The sequence below is a fragment of the Hemitrygon akajei genome, chromosome 18 (genome assembly GCF_048418815.1).
Source record: "Hemitrygon akajei chromosome 18, sHemAka1.3, whole genome shotgun sequence".
In the NCBI taxonomy this organism is placed as follows: Eukaryota; Metazoa; Chordata; class Chondrichthyes; order Myliobatiformes; family Dasyatidae; genus Hemitrygon; species Hemitrygon akajei.
Genome location: NC_133141.1, coordinates 21,958,448 through 21,978,178, shown reverse-complemented (window position 1 = coordinate 21,978,178; position 19,731 = coordinate 21,958,448). Strand labels below are relative to the sequence as shown.

The following is a 19,731-nucleotide window of genomic DNA, read 5'->3' as shown; positions in this document are numbered from 1 at the left end:
AATTCTTTGCCCATTCTCCCAATCTATCCAAGTCTCTCTGCAGACTCTCTGTTTCCTCAGCACTACTGACACCTCCACCTAGCTTTGTATCATCAGTAAAATTAAGTCACTAAGCCATCTATTCCATAATCCAAATCATTGATATACAACGTAAAAAGAAGCTGCCCCACCACGGACCCCTATGGAACACCACTGGTAACTGGCAGCTAACTAGAATGGGATCCCTTTATTCCCACTCTCTGTTTCCTGCCAATCAGCCAATGCTCTATCCTTGTATGTAACTTTCCAATAATTCCATGGGCTCTGATCTTGTTTAGCACCCTCATGTGAGGCACCTTGTCAAAGACCTTCTGAAAATCCAAACACACACCATCCACTGCATCTCTCTTGTCTAGCCTACTTGTAATTTCCTCAAAAAATTGCACTAGGTTTGTCAGGCAGGATTTTCCTTTAAGGAAACCATGCTGAGTTCGGCCTATCTTGTCATATGCCTCCAGGTACTCCGTAACCTCATCCTTGACAATCGACTCCAACAACTTCCCAACCACCAATGTCAAGCTAACAGGTCTATAGTTTCCTTTTTGCTTCCTTGCCCCCTTCTTAAAAAGCAGAGTGACATTTGCAATCTTCCAGTCCTCCGGAACCAGGCCAGAATCTATTGAATTTTGAAAGATCATTGCTAATGCCTCCGCAATCTCCACTGCTACTTCCTTCAGAACACGAGGGTGCATTCCATCTGGTCCGGGAGGTTTATCTACCCTTAGACTATTCAGCTTCCTGAGTACTTTCTCTGCCATAATTGTGACTGTGCACACTTCTCTTCCCTGACACCCTTGGGTGGCCAGTATAATGCTGATGTCTTCCTCAGTGAAGACTGATGCAAAATACTTGTTCAGTTCCTCCACCATCTCATTATCTCCCATTACAATTTCTCCAGCATCATTTTCTATCGGTCCTATATCTACTCTCACCTGTCTTTTATTCTTTATATACTTGAAAAAGCTTTTAGTATCCTCTTTGATATTATTTGCTAGCTTCCTTTCATAGTTCACCTTTTCCCTCTTAATGACCTTCTTAGTTCCCTTTTGTAAGCTTTTAAAAACTTCCCAATCCTCTGTCTTCCCACTAATTTTTGTTTCCTTGTATGCCCTCTCTGTTGCTTTTACTTTGGCCCTGACTTCTCTTGTCAGTCACGTTGCATCCTTTTTCCATTTGAAAATTTCTTCTTTTTTGGAATATATCTTCCTCACTTCTCGCATAAACTCCAGCCACTGCTGCTCTGCCGTCCTTCCCGCTAGTGTCCCTTTCCAGTCAACCTTGGCCAGTTCCTCTCTCATGCCACTGTAATTTCCTTAACTCCACTGAAGTACCAACACATCGGATTTCGGCTTCTCTTTCTCAAATTTCACAGTGAACTCAATCATGTTATGATCACTGCCTCCTAAGGGTTCCTTCACCTCCATCTCTCTAAACACCTCTGGTTCATTACACAATACCCAATCCAGCACAGCCGATCCCCTAGTGGGCTCAACAACAAGCTGTTCTAAAAAGCCATCTCGTAGACATTCTACAAATTCTCTCTCTTGAGATCCAGTGCCGACCTGATTTTCCAAATCCACTCGCATGTTGAAATCCCCCACAATTATCATAACACTGCCCTTCTGGCAAGCCTTTTCTATTTCCTGTTGTAATTTGTAGTCCACATCACTGCAGCTGTTAGGAGGCCTGTATATAACTGCCATCAGGGTCCTTTTACCCCCGCAATTTCTTAGCTCAACCCATAAAGATTCTGTACCTTCCGATCCTATGTCATCTCTTTGTAATGATTTAACATCATTTCTTACCAATAAAGCCACGCCATCCCCTCTGCCTACCTGCCTATCCTTCCGATACACCATGTATCCTTGGACGTTCAGCTCCCAGAGACATGCATCATTTAGCCACGTCTCAGTGATGGCCACATCATACCTGCCAATCTGTAGCTGTACGACAAGATCATCCACTTTATTCCTTATGCTGAGTGCATTTAAGTATAACACCTTAAGTCCAGTATTTGGTACTTTTTGCTTTGATTGCACTGCAACTCATCCCAATGGCTGCAAATTTGCCCCATCACCTGCCTGTCCTTCCTGACATCTTTACTGCTCACTATCTTAGATTTATTTCTGTTTTCCCCCTCCTCTGCTCTATCATTTCAGTTCCCATCCTCCTGCCAAATTAGTTTAAACCCTCCCTAACAGCTCTATTAAACCTTCCTGCCAGGATATTGGTCCCCTTCGGGTTCAGGTGTAACCCATGCTTTTTGAACAGGTCATACTTCCCCCAGAAGAGATCCCAATGATCCAAGAATCTGAAGCCCTGCCCCCTGCCCCAGTCTCTCAGCCATGCATTCATCTGCCTGATTCTACTATTCTTGCCCTCGCTAGCAAGTGGCACAGGTAGCAATCCTGAGATTACTACCCTGGAGGTCCTGCTTCTCAGCTTCATTCCTAACTCCCAGAAATCTCTCTTCAGGACCTCCTCCCTTTTCCTATCTATGTCATTGGTACCAACATGTACCAAGACAGCTGGCTGCTCGCCCTCTCCCTTCAGAATATTCTGGACCCGATCCGAGACATCCTGTACCCTGGCACCTGGGAGGCAGCACACCATGCGGGTATCTCTATCAGGCTCACAGAATCTCCTGTCTGTTCCCCTGACTATGGAATCCCCTATGACTACCGCATTCCTCTTCTCCCTTATTCCCTCCTTCCCTCCTGCACAACAGCGCCAGGCTCAGTGCCAGAGACCCGGTCACCGTGGCCGTCCCCTGTCAGGTCATCCCCCTCAACAGCATCCGAAACGATACACTTGTTGCTGAGGGGGGCAGCCACAGGGGTGCTCTCCACTATCCGGGCATTTCCCTTCCCTCTCCTGACAGTCACCCAGTTTTCTGACCCCTGCAGCCTAGGGATGACTACCTCCCTGTAGCTCCTGTCTATCACCTCTTCACTTTCCCTAATAAGCAGTAGGTCATCAAGCTGCAGCTCCAGATCCCTAACATGGTCTCCGAGGAGCTGCATCTCGGTGCACCTGGCGCAGATGTGGCCATCAGGGAGGCTGGAGGTCTCCCAGGATTTCCACATCTGACCCCCTGAATAAAGCACTAACCCTGCAGACATGCTACCTAATTCTACAGGAATGAAACAAGGAAAAACAAGTCTACTCACCCACTTACCTCACCAAACACACAAACTTTTTAAACCGTTAGCTCGTACCGTTAGCTGTGTGAGCCCTGCTGTTCCTCCATCTGTCCGGGCTGATTCACCAAGGGGAAAAATAGAGTTGGTGCCTCGCTCTCGCCTCTTCCTGTTACCACCTAAGCCCATTCAGCCAAAGCCCTACACTCTGCTGCCCGCTGTATAGGATGGTCTTCTTTTTAAACTCTCTGCGCTGTCCTGTCTACATCACGCGCCTGCACAGTCTCACCCTTCTTGTACTTGAAGTCGTTTTTTAAAAACTGCCTTCCTTCAGAATTTAGCTCTCATGCTGCCTTCTTGTCCCAATTCAAAAAACAACCGTTGCAAGTCCCCTTCCTTTTTAAAGTCTCCGTACTAATTAAAAACCTATCAATCTCTGCTTTACATCCTTCCAATGACTTGGCCTCCACTGCCCTCTGTGGAAACGAATTCCACAGATTTACTACTATCTGGCTGAAGAAATTCCTTCTCATTTAAGTTTTAAAGGGAAGTTGCTTTATTCTGAGGCTGTGCCCTTGGATCTTAGTCTACTAATGGAAGCATCCTCTCCATGTCCACTCTATCCAGGCCTTTCAATAGTTGCTAAGTTTCAATGAGGTATCTCCTCATCAGCACTAATTATTCAGGGTCTCAGTCATGTAGGAAATTGTCCCACACTTGCTTTAGCACTGCAGGCTTGCTCAGTTGGTAGTAATCTTACCTTTAAATTGAAGGTTGCAGGCACAAACTCTACTGCAGGACTTCAACAGATAATTTACTCACGTCTCTCCAATAGTGAGGGGAGTGCTGCTACGTTGCATGAAATATTAAGTCCTATCTCCTGGCTTGGATAGATGAAAAAATTCCATCAAGAAATCTTTACAGAAAAGTTATCCCTTTCTGGATTAGCAGTGCTGAGGTTCGGGGAGTTGAGAGCTTCAAGTTCCTTGGTGTGAACATCACCAATAGCCTGTCCTGAACCAATCATGTAGATGCTATGGCCAAGACAGCTCACCAACACCTCTACTTCCTCAAGAGGCTAAAGGAATTTGGGATGCTCCCTTTGGCCTTCACCAACTTTGATCAAAGCACCATAGAAAGCATCTTATCTGGATGCATCACAGCTTGCCATGCACTGCTCATGACCACAAGAAACTGCAGAGTTGTCATTGCATCACAGAAACCAGCCTCTCATCCATGGACTTCTCACTGCCTCAGTAATACATCGACCCACCCCGGACATTCTTTCTTTTTCCCTTCTCCTTTAAGGCAAAAGATATAAAAGCCTGAAATTACATACCACTAGGATCAAAGACATTTTCTACCCTGCTATTATAAGACTATTGAATGCTTTCCTAGTACAATAAGATGGACTCGAGCTCACAATCTACCTAGTTATTATCTTGCACTTTATTGTCTACCTACACTGCACTTTCTCTGTAGCTGTTACACTTCATTCTCCATTCTGTTTCTGTTTTACCTTGTTCTACCCCAGTGTACTGTATAATGATTTGATCTATTTAAACAGTTTGCAAGACAAGCTCTTCACTGTACCTTGGTACATGCAATAATAATTGTATTTAATCTCAGATTACACATAGTAGATAGTTATTCACCCTTTCTACTTATGGGAGCTTCCCATGTTACTGCATTGTGATAAGATACAAGGTAAAATCTTTTTCCTAGAGTAAAGGGAGTCTGGTGACGAATGGAGCTCTGTGCACAAAGGGATTACAAAAAACGACACTTAAAACAGAGCAGAAGTGAAGATGTTGGCCTCACCCCAACTGTGAGAAGAGAAAGAGTCAACATTTCAGGTTGAAAACCCTTTACCAAAACTGAAAAGGGGACAAAAGAAGCTTGATAAGCCATAGGGGTATTGAGGGTGGGGTATGTCACTGATAAGGTACCAGGGTGACTGTGAAATTAAGCTATAAATAAGGTTATTGGACCAATGAGTGATTGGGAGCAGTTAGAGAGTGAGAATATAGAAAAAAATATGGGAGTTGTGAAATGCAGAGCATGAAGACATGCCTGGCAAATCAAGTTAGACGTGTCCTCCACTTCCGAGGAGGTAACAACAAACCTGAGTCAATATCACATGAATGATACAGTCAGAAAGCAGCTTACCTAAAATTGTAGAGTTCAGTTTGAGTTGAGAAGGTTGCAATGTGTCCAGACAGAAGATGAAATGCTGTTCCTCAAGGTTGCATTGGGTCTTATTGTAACAGTGCAGGAGCCACAGACCTAGACATCAGAGTGGGACTGTGATAGAGAATTAAAGTGGTGAATGTGAAACTCGTGATCACAAAGGGCAGTGGAGGCCAAGCTGCTGAATATATGTAAGGAGGTTTACATGTATCTGACACATAAGACATTAAAGAGTATGGAGGAGGAGGGAGGGGGAGAGGAAGAGTGGGGGAAGAGAGGGAAGAGGGAGAGAGAGAGAGAGAGACACACACACTTCTGTTTTAAGTGTTTCAATATTTATAAATTCTTCTCACCCCACTCCACCTCATATCAAATGTAAAGTTGGGTGCAGAATTGGCAAATAGAATTTAATTCCAACAAGAGCAAGTGTTGCATTTAGGGAAGTCAAATAGGGAGAACATATACAGTAAATGGTAGGGGACTAAGGAATGTAGCTGAACAGAAACACCTCGGTGTCCAAATCCACAGTTCTCTGCAAGTGGCAACACAGATAGGTAGGATAGTGAAGAAGGCATATGGCATGCTTGTGTTCACAGGTCAGGGCATAGAATATAAAAGTTATGATGATATGTTTCATATTTACAAAGGCATAGAAGGATATGGATCTAATGCGGGCAAATGGGATTAGTGGAACTGGGCCAAAAGGTCAGCATAGACATTGGTCTGAAGAGCTTATTCCTGTGTTGTACGACTCCGTAACTATGAAATGGAATGCTTTATCGTATTGAACCAAGGACTACTTTTTCAAATGAGACTGGATAAGTATTTGGAAAAAAAAGGGAAAAAAGCAATAAAAAGGGAAATGGGATTGAGTAGGTACTGTTAGTTATAGAGTGTTCCTGCTTTTATGCTGCGGTTTTTTTGGTTCTTGATTAAAAACCTGAAAGCAGGTACTATTTTACATAGCCCATAGACAGTAGACAGAACTGAATGATTCTGGTCTCTCAGGGACACAATCAAGTGTCTCTCAAAATTGAGACACCAAAATCATCTGTAGGGAAATGGGCTATTTAAAACTACTTTGTTTGAAATTTAAATGAACAAATGATACTGAAACACAAACATTTGTTTTGGGACACACAGGCCATTCAAGTTCAACATTTTGTTTTTTCAATTTTAGATTTCTGGCACCTACAGGCTTTTGCTTCAACTACTTGACTGCCAGGACATTCTACGTTATAGGAGAAGCCAGAAAAATGATAGTTAATTAATACTAATACCATCTATTATTAAAGAGTTGTGAACTGTATCCCTTCTAGATTCTCAATTCACTGGTATTTTATCAGGTTATGTAAAAGGAAACTGCATTGAAGATACCCACAATTGTCTTTTAATGGATGCTTACAGCTAGAAGACAAAAAGAACTTTCAAGCTGGGTTATAATTAGTCCAAAAGCAAATAGTGAATAAATAGTATTTAAGATCATAAGAAGGGAGAAAATAAATTGAGAGAAAACTTGCATGTAGTACAAAAAAAGTCAAGGTTTCTATGGATATACAACAAGGGAGAGTGTGAATAAGGTAAATACAGGGCCCTTGGAGAACGGAAGTGAATTAAGGACAGAAAATTATGGCAATTATGTTTAACAAAATTTTTCCATCTGTCTTCACAATATCCTTAAGATATCAAATGGTGGAATTTAAAAAACCATGTTACAATTCACAAGAATCTCAATTGAATTCAATTGAAGGAACTCAGAGTAGGGGCTAAAGGCAGACAAGTTACTAGGACCTCATAAACTTCATGCTAGAATTTTAGAAAAAGTGGACGTGAATGTAGTTGAACCATTGGTTGAAAATTCTCACAACTCTGGGAGAGTACAGGAGGTTAGTATAGAGGCAATGTGACAATCTTGTTCAAAACTGGAGAAGGCCAGGGAAATACAAGCCAATTAGTTTAACAGCTATCATCAGCAAGATCTTAGAGTCAACAATAAAGAGGAAATAACTAATCACTTAGGAAAGTGGAATATAAACAAACAGTGGGGTGTAAAACTTCCTCTACCCAGTACTTTGTTAGCAAATGTACAGTCACTGGAAAACAAGATTGAGGACCTAAGGGCAACATTACTGCATCAGGGAAAATGAGGGATTGCTGCATTCTCTGCTTCATGGAGACATGGCTCATCTTGGACAAACTGGATGTGGCAGTCAAGCCCAAGGGCTACTCAATACATTGGAAGGCAAAAGGTGGGGGTCTGTGTTTCAGGATAAACTCTCTGTGGTGCTCAGATGTAGTGGTCTTGCCTACTGTTTGATCCCTGGAACACCTTTCAGGAAATCTGATCATCTGATCGTCCATTTCCTTGCCTGCTTACATGCACAAGCTACAGAGCAAGGCTCCAGAGGCAAGGACAACAAAGAGGTGGTTGCGGGAGGCAAAGGAACACTGACTGATTGCTTTGAGTCAGTGGACTGGGCCATGTTCAGGGATGGTCAGCAAGGATCCATGGTTATCACAGACTTTAAAAGGACAATCATGGATGAGTGTGTCCTCATAAAATCATTCAGTGTCTTCCCCAACCAGAAGCCCTGGATGAACTATGAGATCCACATCTGCCGAGGGCCAGATCAGTGGAATTCAGGTCTGGAAACCAAGTAATATCTAAGAGGTCTAGGTACGACCTCTGAAAATCTTTCTCACATGTGAAATGCTAATTCTGGACCAAACTTGAATCACAGAAGGATGCTTGACGGCTGTGGCACCTCCTAATAAGTGAAACCAAGCGACATATGTGAAAACAAAGTTTCAAATCCCAGATGACCTCAATGCCTTTCAAACTCAATTTGACCTCCAAAATATGGAGAAACTATCACGAACTCCCACAGCCCTCGATGACCCCGTGATTTCAGTCTCTGAGATTGATGTGCAAGCATCCTTCAGAAGGGTGAATTCACAGAAAGCATCTAGCCCAGACGAGGTACCTGGCCAAGTACTGAAGACCTGTGCTATTCAACTGGCTGGAGTGTTCACTGATATCTTTAACCCCTCCTTTTGGCAGTCTGAGGTACTCAACTGCTTCAAGCAGGCTTCTATTCTACCAGTGCTCAAGAAGAACATGGTAATCTGCCTCAATGACTATCGTCCAGTAGCACTTACATCCAACTGTGATGAAGTGCTTTGAGAGATTGGTGACCAAACACATCAACTCCTGTCTGAGAAGTGACTTGGTTCTGTTCTGATTTGCTTAGTCATAACAGGTCAACAGCAGATGGCATTTCATTGCCTCATCACCCAACCCTGGAACATCTAGACAGTGAAGATCCATACATCAAGATGCTATTCCTTGAATATAGTTCTGCTTTCAACAATATCATCCCCTCAAAACTCATCAATAAGTGCCAAGACCTAAACCTCAATACTTACTTGTGTAACCGGATCCTCGATTTCCTCACTTGCAGACCCCAGTCAGTTCAGATTAGGAACATCTCCTCCACAATCTCCATCAGGACAGGTTCACCAGCCTGTGTGCTTAGCTCCCTGGTCTACTTGCTTTATACTTATGACTATGAGGCTATGTACAGCTTCAATGTCATATTTAAGTTTGCTGATGACACCACTGTTGTGGGCAGAATAAAAGGTGGTGATGAATCAGCATATAGGAGGGAGATTGAAAATCTGGTTGGATACCTCTCCCTCAATGTCAGCAAGACCAAAGAGCTGATTATTGACTACAGGAGGAAGGTCCATGAGCCAGTCCTCATTAGGGTATAGTAGGTAGAGAAAATCAGCAACTTTAAATTCCTTGACGTTATCATTTCAGAGGATCTGTCCTGGGCCCAGCACGCAAGGGACATTACAAAAAAAGGCATGGCAGAAGTTTGCGCAGTTACAGCATGTCATCTAAAACTTTGACAAACTAGGTGTGTAGTGAAGAGTATACTGATTGGCTGCATCACGGCTTGGCATGAATATTCTAATGCCCTTGAGCAGAAAAAACTTACAAAAAGTAGTAGAGACAGCCCAGTCCATCACAGTAAAGCCCTCTCCACCACTGAGCAAATCTTCATGGAGCACTGTCACAGGAAAGCAGCATCCATCATCAGGGACCCCCATCACCCAGGCTATGCTCTCTACTTGCTGCTACCATCAGGAAGGAGATACAGGAACCTCAAGTCCCACACCGCCAGGTTCAGGAACAGTTATTACCCCTTAACCATCAGGTTCTTGAACCAGACAGGATAATTTCACTCACCCCAACACTGAACTGATTCCACAACCTACGGGCTCACTTTTAAGGACTCTACAACTTATGTTCTTTATATCTATTGCCTATGCTATTTCTTATTAATATTTCTTTTATTTTTGTATTTGCAGTTTTTCTTTTGCACATTGGTTGTTCGTCAATCTCTGCCTTGTGCAGTTTTTCATTGATTCTATTGCTTCTTTATACTTACTGTGAATGCCCACAAGAAAATGAATCTCAGGGTAGTAATATGGTGACATATATGTACTTTGATAATAAATTCACTTTGAACTTTGACAAATTTGCTCAAATTCTTTGAGGGTGTAACAGAGTGTCGATAAAGGGAAATCTGTAGATTTAGTGCATTTAGATTTCCTGAAAGGTCTTTGACAAGGTGCCCCAAAAGAGGCTGGTGCATTAAAGAGCTCAGGTATTGGATGAAGTGTGTTAGAATGGCTGTCACATGGAAAGCAGAGTTGGAATATCTAGGTCCCTTGCAGACAGGAAGGAGGTAACTAGTGGAGTACTGCAGACATTAGTTCTTCACCCACAATTGTTCATGATTTATGTTAATGACCTGGAGGAAGTAACATTATACAAGGTTTCGAAATTTGAGAATACAGGATCACTCCCAAACATGTTGCACACAGACCAGGGTTCATGGGGTAGATATTTTGCTTCAACGTGCTTCATAGTAATGCATGCACATTGAACTCTACTTTGAACTTAACCCTGATGGACAATATCCAAATGGCATGCAACAATCAACAAATTAAGTCATTTAAATTGAAGGATTAGTCATCATCTTACTTTATTAAATATGCACACAGACTAGTAATTTTTTAATAATTCATTTGAAAGCATCATTGATGCTGGTAAACACTTCTCCTTCTGGGTGGAACAGAGCCATGGCTCTCTATTGAATTTGGCTCATTAAAAATTTTACATTATGTTGGACGGCACATTCTGTGGAATGTCAGAATGTAATGAGGGGATACAACCAAATAGCTGATGTGTACTCCAGTAAGAACAGAAAGCAGAAGGCCACCAGCACAAGAGACTGGACATTAAAGTTAATACACTCAGTGGTCACTTTATTAGGTACACTTGTACACCAGCTCATTAATGCAAATATCTAATCAGTTAATCATGTGGCAGCAACTCAATACATAAAAGCACGCTGACATAGTCAATAGGTTCAGTTGTCATTCAGACCAAACATCAGAATGGGGAAGAAATGTGATCTAAGTGACTTTGACTGTGGAATGATTGTTGGTGCCAGACAGGGTGGACAGAGTATCTCAGAAACTGCTGATCTCCTGGGAGTGTCACACCCAGCAGTCTCTAGAGTTTACAGAGAATGGTGCAAGAAATAAAACACATTCAGTGAGTGCAGCTTTGTGGGCAAAAACACCTTGCTAATGAGAGAGATCAAAGAATGGCCAGACTGGTTCAAGCTGACAAGAAGGTGACAGGAACTCAAATAACTACATGTTAGAACAGTGGTGTGCAGAAAAGCACCTCTAATTGCATAATATGTCAAACCTTGCAATAGAAGAGCTACAGCAACAGAAGACCACACACCGGGTTCCACTCCTATACCTAATAAAGTGGCCACTAAATATACAGTGCATTGCAAAAAAAAGCAACTGATGCAACAGACAAGTTGGTGAATGAGGACATATATCACCAATGCATTTCAAGAAGAATTAGCATCAACATTGACTGGTCTGGCAAGGAATGTGTCAGCATGACAATGGAATCAAAAGGTAGAGAAACAATTATTAACTGGCAACTGACATTATTCCATTAATAAATTGTAATAATGAAGAGCAATAATAACCTTTATTTGGCAAACAATTACAGTATTACACAGCACACCAGCACACGTTGCAAAATGTTTGGCCGAGGATAGGGTTTGTAAAGGGAATTAATTAAATTGCAATAATATTCTTTTCAGAAAGGCAGCATTTCACTGAATATTTCTACCACTAATACTCAGGGATGTATTTATTTTAAAACAAAGTTAACAACTGGAAAAGGCACCCATCATTTTTGCAGTCAAATATGAAATAGGCCTGCAGGGATTTTAATATGAACATTCTAGTTTCTGGACTATTACACTCAGGGAAATGCATTGAGCCCTGCATAAGCACATTCATTTTCAGGTTATTGTAGCTAACAGTCATCACAGTGGGAGGAATATGTATAGTTCTCATCTTCATTAGAATTAAGGGCATTCCAGTCTTACTGCATTCTTCCTATTGGAAATCTTGTTTTACAAAGCTTGTGTTTAGAATTGCAGCTTTATTTTCTGAAGGCGATTCCATTTCTTCCTCAGAAAGTGCCCATTTCTTGATCCACAAACGAAGCATCACGTTGCAGGTTGTAGTTGTCCTTTATAGACATACTCTAGGGCAGTGGCGATAGTCCTCATGTCCATCTCAATACTTCTTGCCCAGTTCTCCACATCACCAATTTCCTGGGGAGAAAACAGGTTTTCAGCAGGATCAATATCTGCTTGCTGCTCAAGTCATTTTGTTAACCTATGACCCTTTGTCCTTGCAGAATCAAATACAGTTTTATCTTAATGGAATTTTTGATCAGCTGCCACTTACAGTCTTGTTTTAAGTAAATTTTCATGTAGGCAGTTTTTGCGCAGCCTCTAGAGATGCCAGCCTTTCCCTCCAGAAGGAAGGTCTTGTCAATTGCATTGTGTTGGTTTCCTCCTCCCCCACCCCCATCCCACAGTATTCAGCAAAATGAAAATTGATTTCTTCTGAAGTGAAACATTATACTGACAATTCCTGGGTTGTTTCACATCACTCATTGTTTAAGAGGGCAACTCCTGTCACCAGGCAAACTTGTGACCTTTATGCAATTTCTGCATTGGTGTCCAAGGGATAGTCTCATTCCCTGTTGCTCTTTTTGGAGGAGTGTGAAGGAACTTGGTCTATACTGTCCTGGTGCACCCAAGCTTGTGGGACAATATAGTCTTCCCCCTGCAGTCCTAACCTGCAAGGGCCTACAGGCAAGTAAGGTACAAGCCCAACCCCATTAAATGCATCCCATCAATCACTTTCAATACCTAGTAGGGTCCTTCAACTTCTCAATCTGCATCCCTCCTCAAATTCTGCAATCATCCCAAGCCTCTGCTCTCTCACCCACACATGGTGGTGTAGTCACCATCCTTGTTTCTCTTTCCCCACTTCTCAAGCACTGACCTAATTCTTCCTTCCCCCTTCTGATCACTTCCCTTTCCTTCACCACCATTACAGATGTACAAGTGAAGTGCCATTCCCTTCTTGCCAGCCTCAACCACACTGACAAGTGCCTCAGCATGATACAAGAGTTCTTCTGCAACCACATCTGGGCATTTACCAATGCGAGAATATCCAATGCCCATTGTCTCATGTGACTGAAGAGTCAATTAGAATTTTGATGCTGTAGGAAGTAACCAATGTTGTCATTATCCTGCCACATCTTTGTCATTCACGACATCTAGTGCCCTAGACACTTATGCTAAAAAACTATTTCACATCGGCAGGATGCCCCAAAGTACTTGCCTATCAAGTACATATCTTAAGTCTGCAAGTGCAGTTGCCAACTTAACAAAGGTTCAACAAATAGCCAATATTTATTTTAGTAAAGTCGACAAGAGGGTAAACATTGACCAGAACTAGGACCTCAGGGGAGATCCTCCTTGCAATTATTGAGAATGAAGCCGTGGGATCTTTGACAGACATGTTAGAGAGCAGAATGTTCACATAACTAGAAGTGCCTGGAGACATTACCAATTAAGATGGCACCTCTAATGCTGCAAAACCTCAAACACTCCTGCACTGCAGCCAAATTTATATGCTAGAGTAGATCTTGAGCCCTCAGCATTCTAAATAAAGGACAAAATAATGTCTTGTTAATATCCTATGTAATTCAAGCATAACCTCCCTATTTTTGTATTCAATTTCCCCAGCCATAAACAGGAGCATTGTTAGCTTTTCTGATTGCTCGCTGTATCTGAATACTAACCCTTTGCCAATCAAGCACTGGGATACCCAAATTCTTTTGCACTTCCATGCTTTGCAGCAGATCACAATTTGAATAACAGAGTTCCTTTTTTAAATTAAAGAACATGAATTCTAATAATTTTCCATTCTCTAGCCTGCAGTATAGAGGATGATTGAAGTACTCATTGTCCCATGGCATTTATGCTGTTCTACCATACTCTTCAGGGTATGCTAGAATTTCTAAGCATCTAGTTTGTATGAATAAATGCCACATACTATTATTCCATTTGCCTTCAACCATCCGAACTATCCTCAGATTAATTTATTCTTTAAGTGATTGAAGCAGAGAACTGATCTCTGCTTTAATCATTTAAAGAGCTTTAAAGAGCCTTCAATTCTGCAAAATGCTTTCTCCTTCTCTTGATCCCAAAAGTCTTGCATTATATCTACAACCCCCTCCGTCACAACTTCACAATCACTTCAAAGGGAAGGGAGGCGTGGGTAATGAGGGTGAAGTTTTTACCCCTCCAAAACACAATCACAACCTACTTCCAATTTACTACCCCCAGTTTTAACAGAGGTGGGACACTGGAAAGGAGAGTCAGTGCTACAGCTGACCAAATAGTCAGTGGTAGACAAGCATTTGAAATCTTTTAAAAAGGCTAAGTGCCTGCATTTTGGCAAGGTTTTTATTTATGGCTACAGAATATTAAAGCTGAGTTGCAATAGTGAATCAATCAAAACCTTAAGCAGACCACAGATGAACTTGACAATAGCAGGAACTTTATGAGCAGGTTTCATGCATTCAATTCATACTGTGGAGGGGCATGCTTGACAGAACTAGTACACAATAAATTTATTGGCTTGGGTATGTTATCACCCTGAGTATCAGGCCTTTGGCTACTTATGTGATAGTCACAAGACTACTCCACGCAACTGTTATGCTAAAAAAAAATTATCAGTTGGCAAAATGAATTTTCAAAATTACAGATCGTCAGAGGGAAAAAGCTTGATAGGGTTATCAATGAACCTGTGCCAAGAAAATAATCTGTGCCTAGAATGTTCACTATGTAATACCAGCAGAATGTTCTATCTGGCCTTCAAAACTCAAGGCAAGATGTATTAACTCTGCTGGTTAAAGATAAGTTTGTCAGCAGGTTTTTACACTATTATTGCTGTTATTATGCCAATAGGTGCAATTTTAAGAAGATTTATGGTATTGTGTATATGTTGACAGGATTAGGAGCTACTGCGTTGCCTTCATGGCTAAACTGCCTGTTAATGTTTTCAGTTGTAGATGTGTCATTGGAAACCTACCTCCCCTTCAGCAAACAATGGGAAGTAAACAGGATTAGACATCTGGTCATCCATCAGAAACACGACACCCTCCAATTCTTCTGTGAGATTTGATTCCTTGTGTCAGGTTTGCCCAGAGTTAACACTTTGACCTTGGCCAATTCAGAATTCTATCCGTCAGGCTTTTCACTCCCAACATCATCTTCAACCAAAGGCCCTGCCTGGGGTTAATTTTGTTCTGACAACTGTTCAGTTGGGTCTCCACCATCCTCACACATTCATCCCAGTCCTTGTTTCTGCCCTAGTACACCTACCTGTCAAAACTCCAACCTGTTTCAGATACAGATGGTCAATGAAGGTCAAGTCATAAAGTGACTTGAGACTTGAGCTGAAACCCTCCTTCAGGGTTTGTTTCTGCACTGTACCGTACTCCCATCTGCTGCTAGTTAAAAATGGCCTTTTGACAACAGAAAGCAATGGATTTCTACTCTAAGACTTTAGTAAAGACCTGGCTGACATTTCAAAACAGCATTGAAGTACTACTTGAGGCACCCTCTTTGAGGTAAAATGTTAAAGTGAACATTGTTTTGTCTTTAAAAAGGTTCCAACAGCCTAATGGAAGATTAACATGAATAATCCCAATGCTCTGGTCATTATTTCTACCACAATCAACACCAAAGACAAAATTCACTGGCCATTCATCTCTGTACTCTGTCAAATCTTAATATGCACAAATCTGACATAACTAACAACAGTAATTGCATTTTCAAAGTCACTGATTTGTTTACGTTTCTGACACCCAAGTTCTTTTATTTAAAGGCAAACTTGATAGTAGATTACTGCTTATAGAAGGACTGAAAAATTATTTCAGCAAAGGAAAAAGTGCCCTGGCTTTAATCCCATGTGACACAAGTGACCTTAAAAAAAACTATCAGTAGAATAAAAATCGATTTAAGAATAACCGCAGATCTGTGAAATGCAATAGGGCGTCACGGTAGCGTAGCAGTTAGCGCAATGCTATTTCAACTCGGGGCGTCCCAGAGTTCGGAGTTCAATTCCAGCACCATTCTGTTAGTAGTCCCTGGATGTCCTCCCCATGGAATGCATGGGTTTTCTCCGGTTTCTTCCCACAGATCAAAGTTGTACCAGGTAGGTTGACTGGTCACTGTAATTGTCCCGTGATCAGGTTACGGTTAATCAGATTTGTTGGAGGTTGCTGGGGCGGAGTGGCTCAAAGGACCAGAAGGGCCTATTCCATGAAGTATCGCTAAATAAATAAATAGTTTGTGAAACACAATGAAGATTTTATTGTATCACTTACACATCACACTCAGACAAAATGACAAATGGTTTTCCCATGATCCTGGACAAGCATGTCTCCATGAAAACACTGATTCTTTTCAAAAGTAACACAAGATGGCTATAATCAACTGATTTGCCAGGATCATAGTATCATTGATTTCTCTCCACAAGCCAGCAGATGGTGCTGAGCTCTGCATTAATTCAGTAATGATAACTTAGAGGTTTTGTTTTTTCTCCACCTAATTTTCTGCCTTTCTCCCCGGAGCACTGACTGACCCATGCTGGGGTACAGCTTGAGACTGCCTGAAAATTCCTTGGAATTAGGGTAGCAGCTCTCCAGGAATTGGAGGTTAACAACCAGGATGCTGCTGAGAGCAAAAATTCAGGACCATAAATCAGTGATAGCAAAAGAAAACTGTTTCTATTTTTTAAAGCACTTAATTAGTTACTCAATAGTTTTCCCAACCAAGGATTTAAAAAAAAAACTCACAAAATAGTTTCAAAAAATCTCAGAAGCTGTTAAATGATGGGCATTATAAAATGAGGAAGAACTACACAAGTATTAGGATTTTTCACATTTTAATTAAATTGTAGGAAATATATCTGAATGATCATACAGTTAATGTTATTTGCATTCTTTTCATTTTCTAAAAGGAGGGTTACATTTATCATTCTCAATGTATTCTCTCTAAATATTTAGCAAATGTTTTACAAGAGCACGAAGTGGTAAAGAATTTACAAAATCATGATTCACACTAAAACAGACTTCCTAGTGGGTGTCAATGCCAACTGTCTGCATGCAGATTTGCACAGTTCTGGTACATGATGAAGCCACATCATCCTGAATAATCTCACTTATTAAATCAACATGATTGGCAGAGTATTATCTTATAGAACTGATCATTCAAGCAAAACAAGTTGGAAGGATGAAAATTCCAAAAATATAAAACCTCCTATATACTGAGCTACACTTCCCATTTAAAAAAAAAGAGCAGCTCCTGTGAAATGCGATTATTGAGGACTGAGCAACTTCAAAAACTCAACATTAAAGATAAAGGCTGTTCATCCAGTTGCTTTGAGCAGCAGCTGGGGAGCTGAAAATAATTAAAGCATCTGTAGCGAGCCTAGACCCTTATGAGATCGATCCCTTCATACTCACAGGTGTGAGCTGTTGATCAGAGGCAAACAGCATACTTGTTTTGTCCTGCTTCAGTAGAACATTTGGCACAAGATATTTGAATGTCTTTGGAAAATGAACAGAGTGCATCAGCATGATCTCCAAACCTGTCCGTTTACATGCATCATCCGGTGATTTGCACAAAATACCAAAATGAAAATAGTTTACCAACCTAATGCTGCATGCAAGCTTGAGCAGCCTTTCTCATTTTTAATATTACACTGTACTTCAGTCGTTATATTACTAAACTACCAGAAGGTGGAAAGGACAAGACTTTTGAAGACACAGATTTACTTGGCAGATGTTACTACCATCCAGTAAAACCACTGCAATATGGCAAGGAATTACAAGAGAGCAGTGACTATATCACCCAGTAGAAAACTCAGTCCAGCACAAAGCATTCCAAGTTGCTGACAACCTACTAATGGAAATTCAACTCAGTGACATAGGATATCAGTGGTGATAGTCATTAACCTGGAATAATTAAGTGATTATGTTGTTGCAGACTGACGGCGGCAACAGTCTCTCTGACAGCTGTTGGAAAGATATAGCACCTCATTACTTCAAGGTTTAACATTTCTTTACTGACTATAGTCAAAATGAACTTGGCATTATGCCAGAAATCAGATCCACTTAATGCCCTGTTCCCACAATTAGAAGACAATTGTGTAAATTAAACCACCCCTCTCCCATCGTTCCACACAATAACCACACCAAGGAAAATTATAAGAGAATAAACAACCTGCACAACATGCTCAGTTGTGGCACACTAAGTTTACATGTTTACAGGGTCACACACAGATATCACACGCTAACAATTTCTATCAAGTGCATTTTGCCTTTAGCAAAGTATGAGGGTTTAGGTGAGTATGAAGTGTGTAACTTACTGAGCCAAGCAAAGCTTACTGATAACATTTCAAAAGAAATTCATTATATGGGCTCAGTTCAGGAAATGCTATGGTTTCCAGGGGTTTTCCGTTTCTAGCCCTGTCGCACATAATCACCTTTTTTTTTTACCTACTACGTACGATTCAGCATTCCATGTTTGGTACAGGAAGGGCATTAGACATTTTGAAGATCTCTTCATTGATAATCGCTTCGCTTCTTTTCAGCAGCTCTCCGTTAAGTTCAACCTGCCTAATGCTCACTTTTTCAGATATCTCCAAATCCGGCACTTTACTGCTCCTTTAATTCCTAACTTTCCTGAAATGCCTGCGAAAAATGCTATGGACCTATTTCTTTCCATTAATCCACTAGGTAAAGGTTTAATTTCAATTATCCGAGATAAACTAGCAGCCTTACGACGGGCCCCTGTGGATAAAATTAAAATGGCCTGGGAGCAGGATTTAAATATCTCCTTATCCGAGGAGAGCTGGGACTCAGTTCTCAAATCGGTTAACTCAACCTCCCTTTGTGCTCGCCATTGCCTCTTACAGTTTAAGACTGTTCATAGAGCCCATATGTCTAAATCTAAACTATCTTGATTCTACCCTGGCATTAGTCCGCTCTGTGATAAATGCAAGAGGGGCGTGGCCTCTCTCATCCATATGTACTGGTTCTGTCCTAGCTTGGAGAAATTCTGGAAAGACGTCTTCACTACATTATCGGGTATTCTGAATCAGCACCTAGAACCTAACCCCTTAATTGCTCTGTTCGGTTTTTGGGGCGAGACAGATTTATGTCTGGGTCCGACCAAATGCCGAATTTGGCTCTCTCCTGGCGAGACGCTTGATCCTCCTTAGATGGAGAGATGTTGCCCCGCCCACTCATGTGCAATGGCTTAACGACATTATGGCCTGCTTGGACCTCGAAAAAATTCATTATTCAGTTCTTAATTCGGATCTAAAGTTCCATAAGGTCTGGGGACCTTTTATCGAGTACTTTCATAACCTTCCTCTTGACTAGGGTTTTTTTTTCCTTTTTTTTCTTCTTTTCGGTCCCTTGCTTTCAGCTCCCTTTTTTTTTCTGGTAGCAGGCATTATTATCCTCTGTTGCTAAGTGTATTCACAGTCTGGGAGTTTGACTGTCCGGACTTATACTCTTTATACTGTGTGGTGGTTGGTCTGGAGTTGTTGTTGTTTTTTTCTTGTGTTGTGGAGCTTGGGGAGGACACTAAGCTCACTTGTCTTTAATTTAGGTGCTTTTTTGTTAAATTCTCTTCCTTTGTAGCATATTGTTATTGTATGCTTAATCTTGCACTGTATTAATGCTCCTCATTGGGATTTGGGGTTTTTAATTTTGTAAAATGTTTTGAAAAACTAATAAAAAAAATTAAAAAAGAAGAAATTCATTCATTGACTTAGCAAAATATTAAAGACATGAGCTGTGATAGAA

General features: G+C 41.2%; 2 protein-coding genes across 2 annotated transcripts in view; both read right to left on the bottom strand.

The window, feature by feature from the left end:
• rdh5 (retinol dehydrogenase 5 (11-cis/9-cis)) overlaps positions 1-19,731 on the bottom strand; it is a 79,785-nt gene that overhangs the window by 56,784 nt on the left and 3,270 nt on the right. The gene's annotated exons all lie outside the window — the stretch shown is intronic.
• Positions 10,683-19,731, bottom strand: part of bloc1s1 (biogenesis of lysosomal organelles complex-1, subunit 1) — a 114,291-nt gene continuing 105,242 nt past the window's right edge. The window contains exon 4 of the mRNA XM_073071055.1: positions 10,683-12,097. Within this exon, the coding sequence (XP_072927156.1) occupies positions 11,990-12,097 (108 nt within the window). The 3' untranslated portion in view covers positions 10,683-11,989. The remainder of the gene's footprint in view (positions 12,098-19,731) is intronic.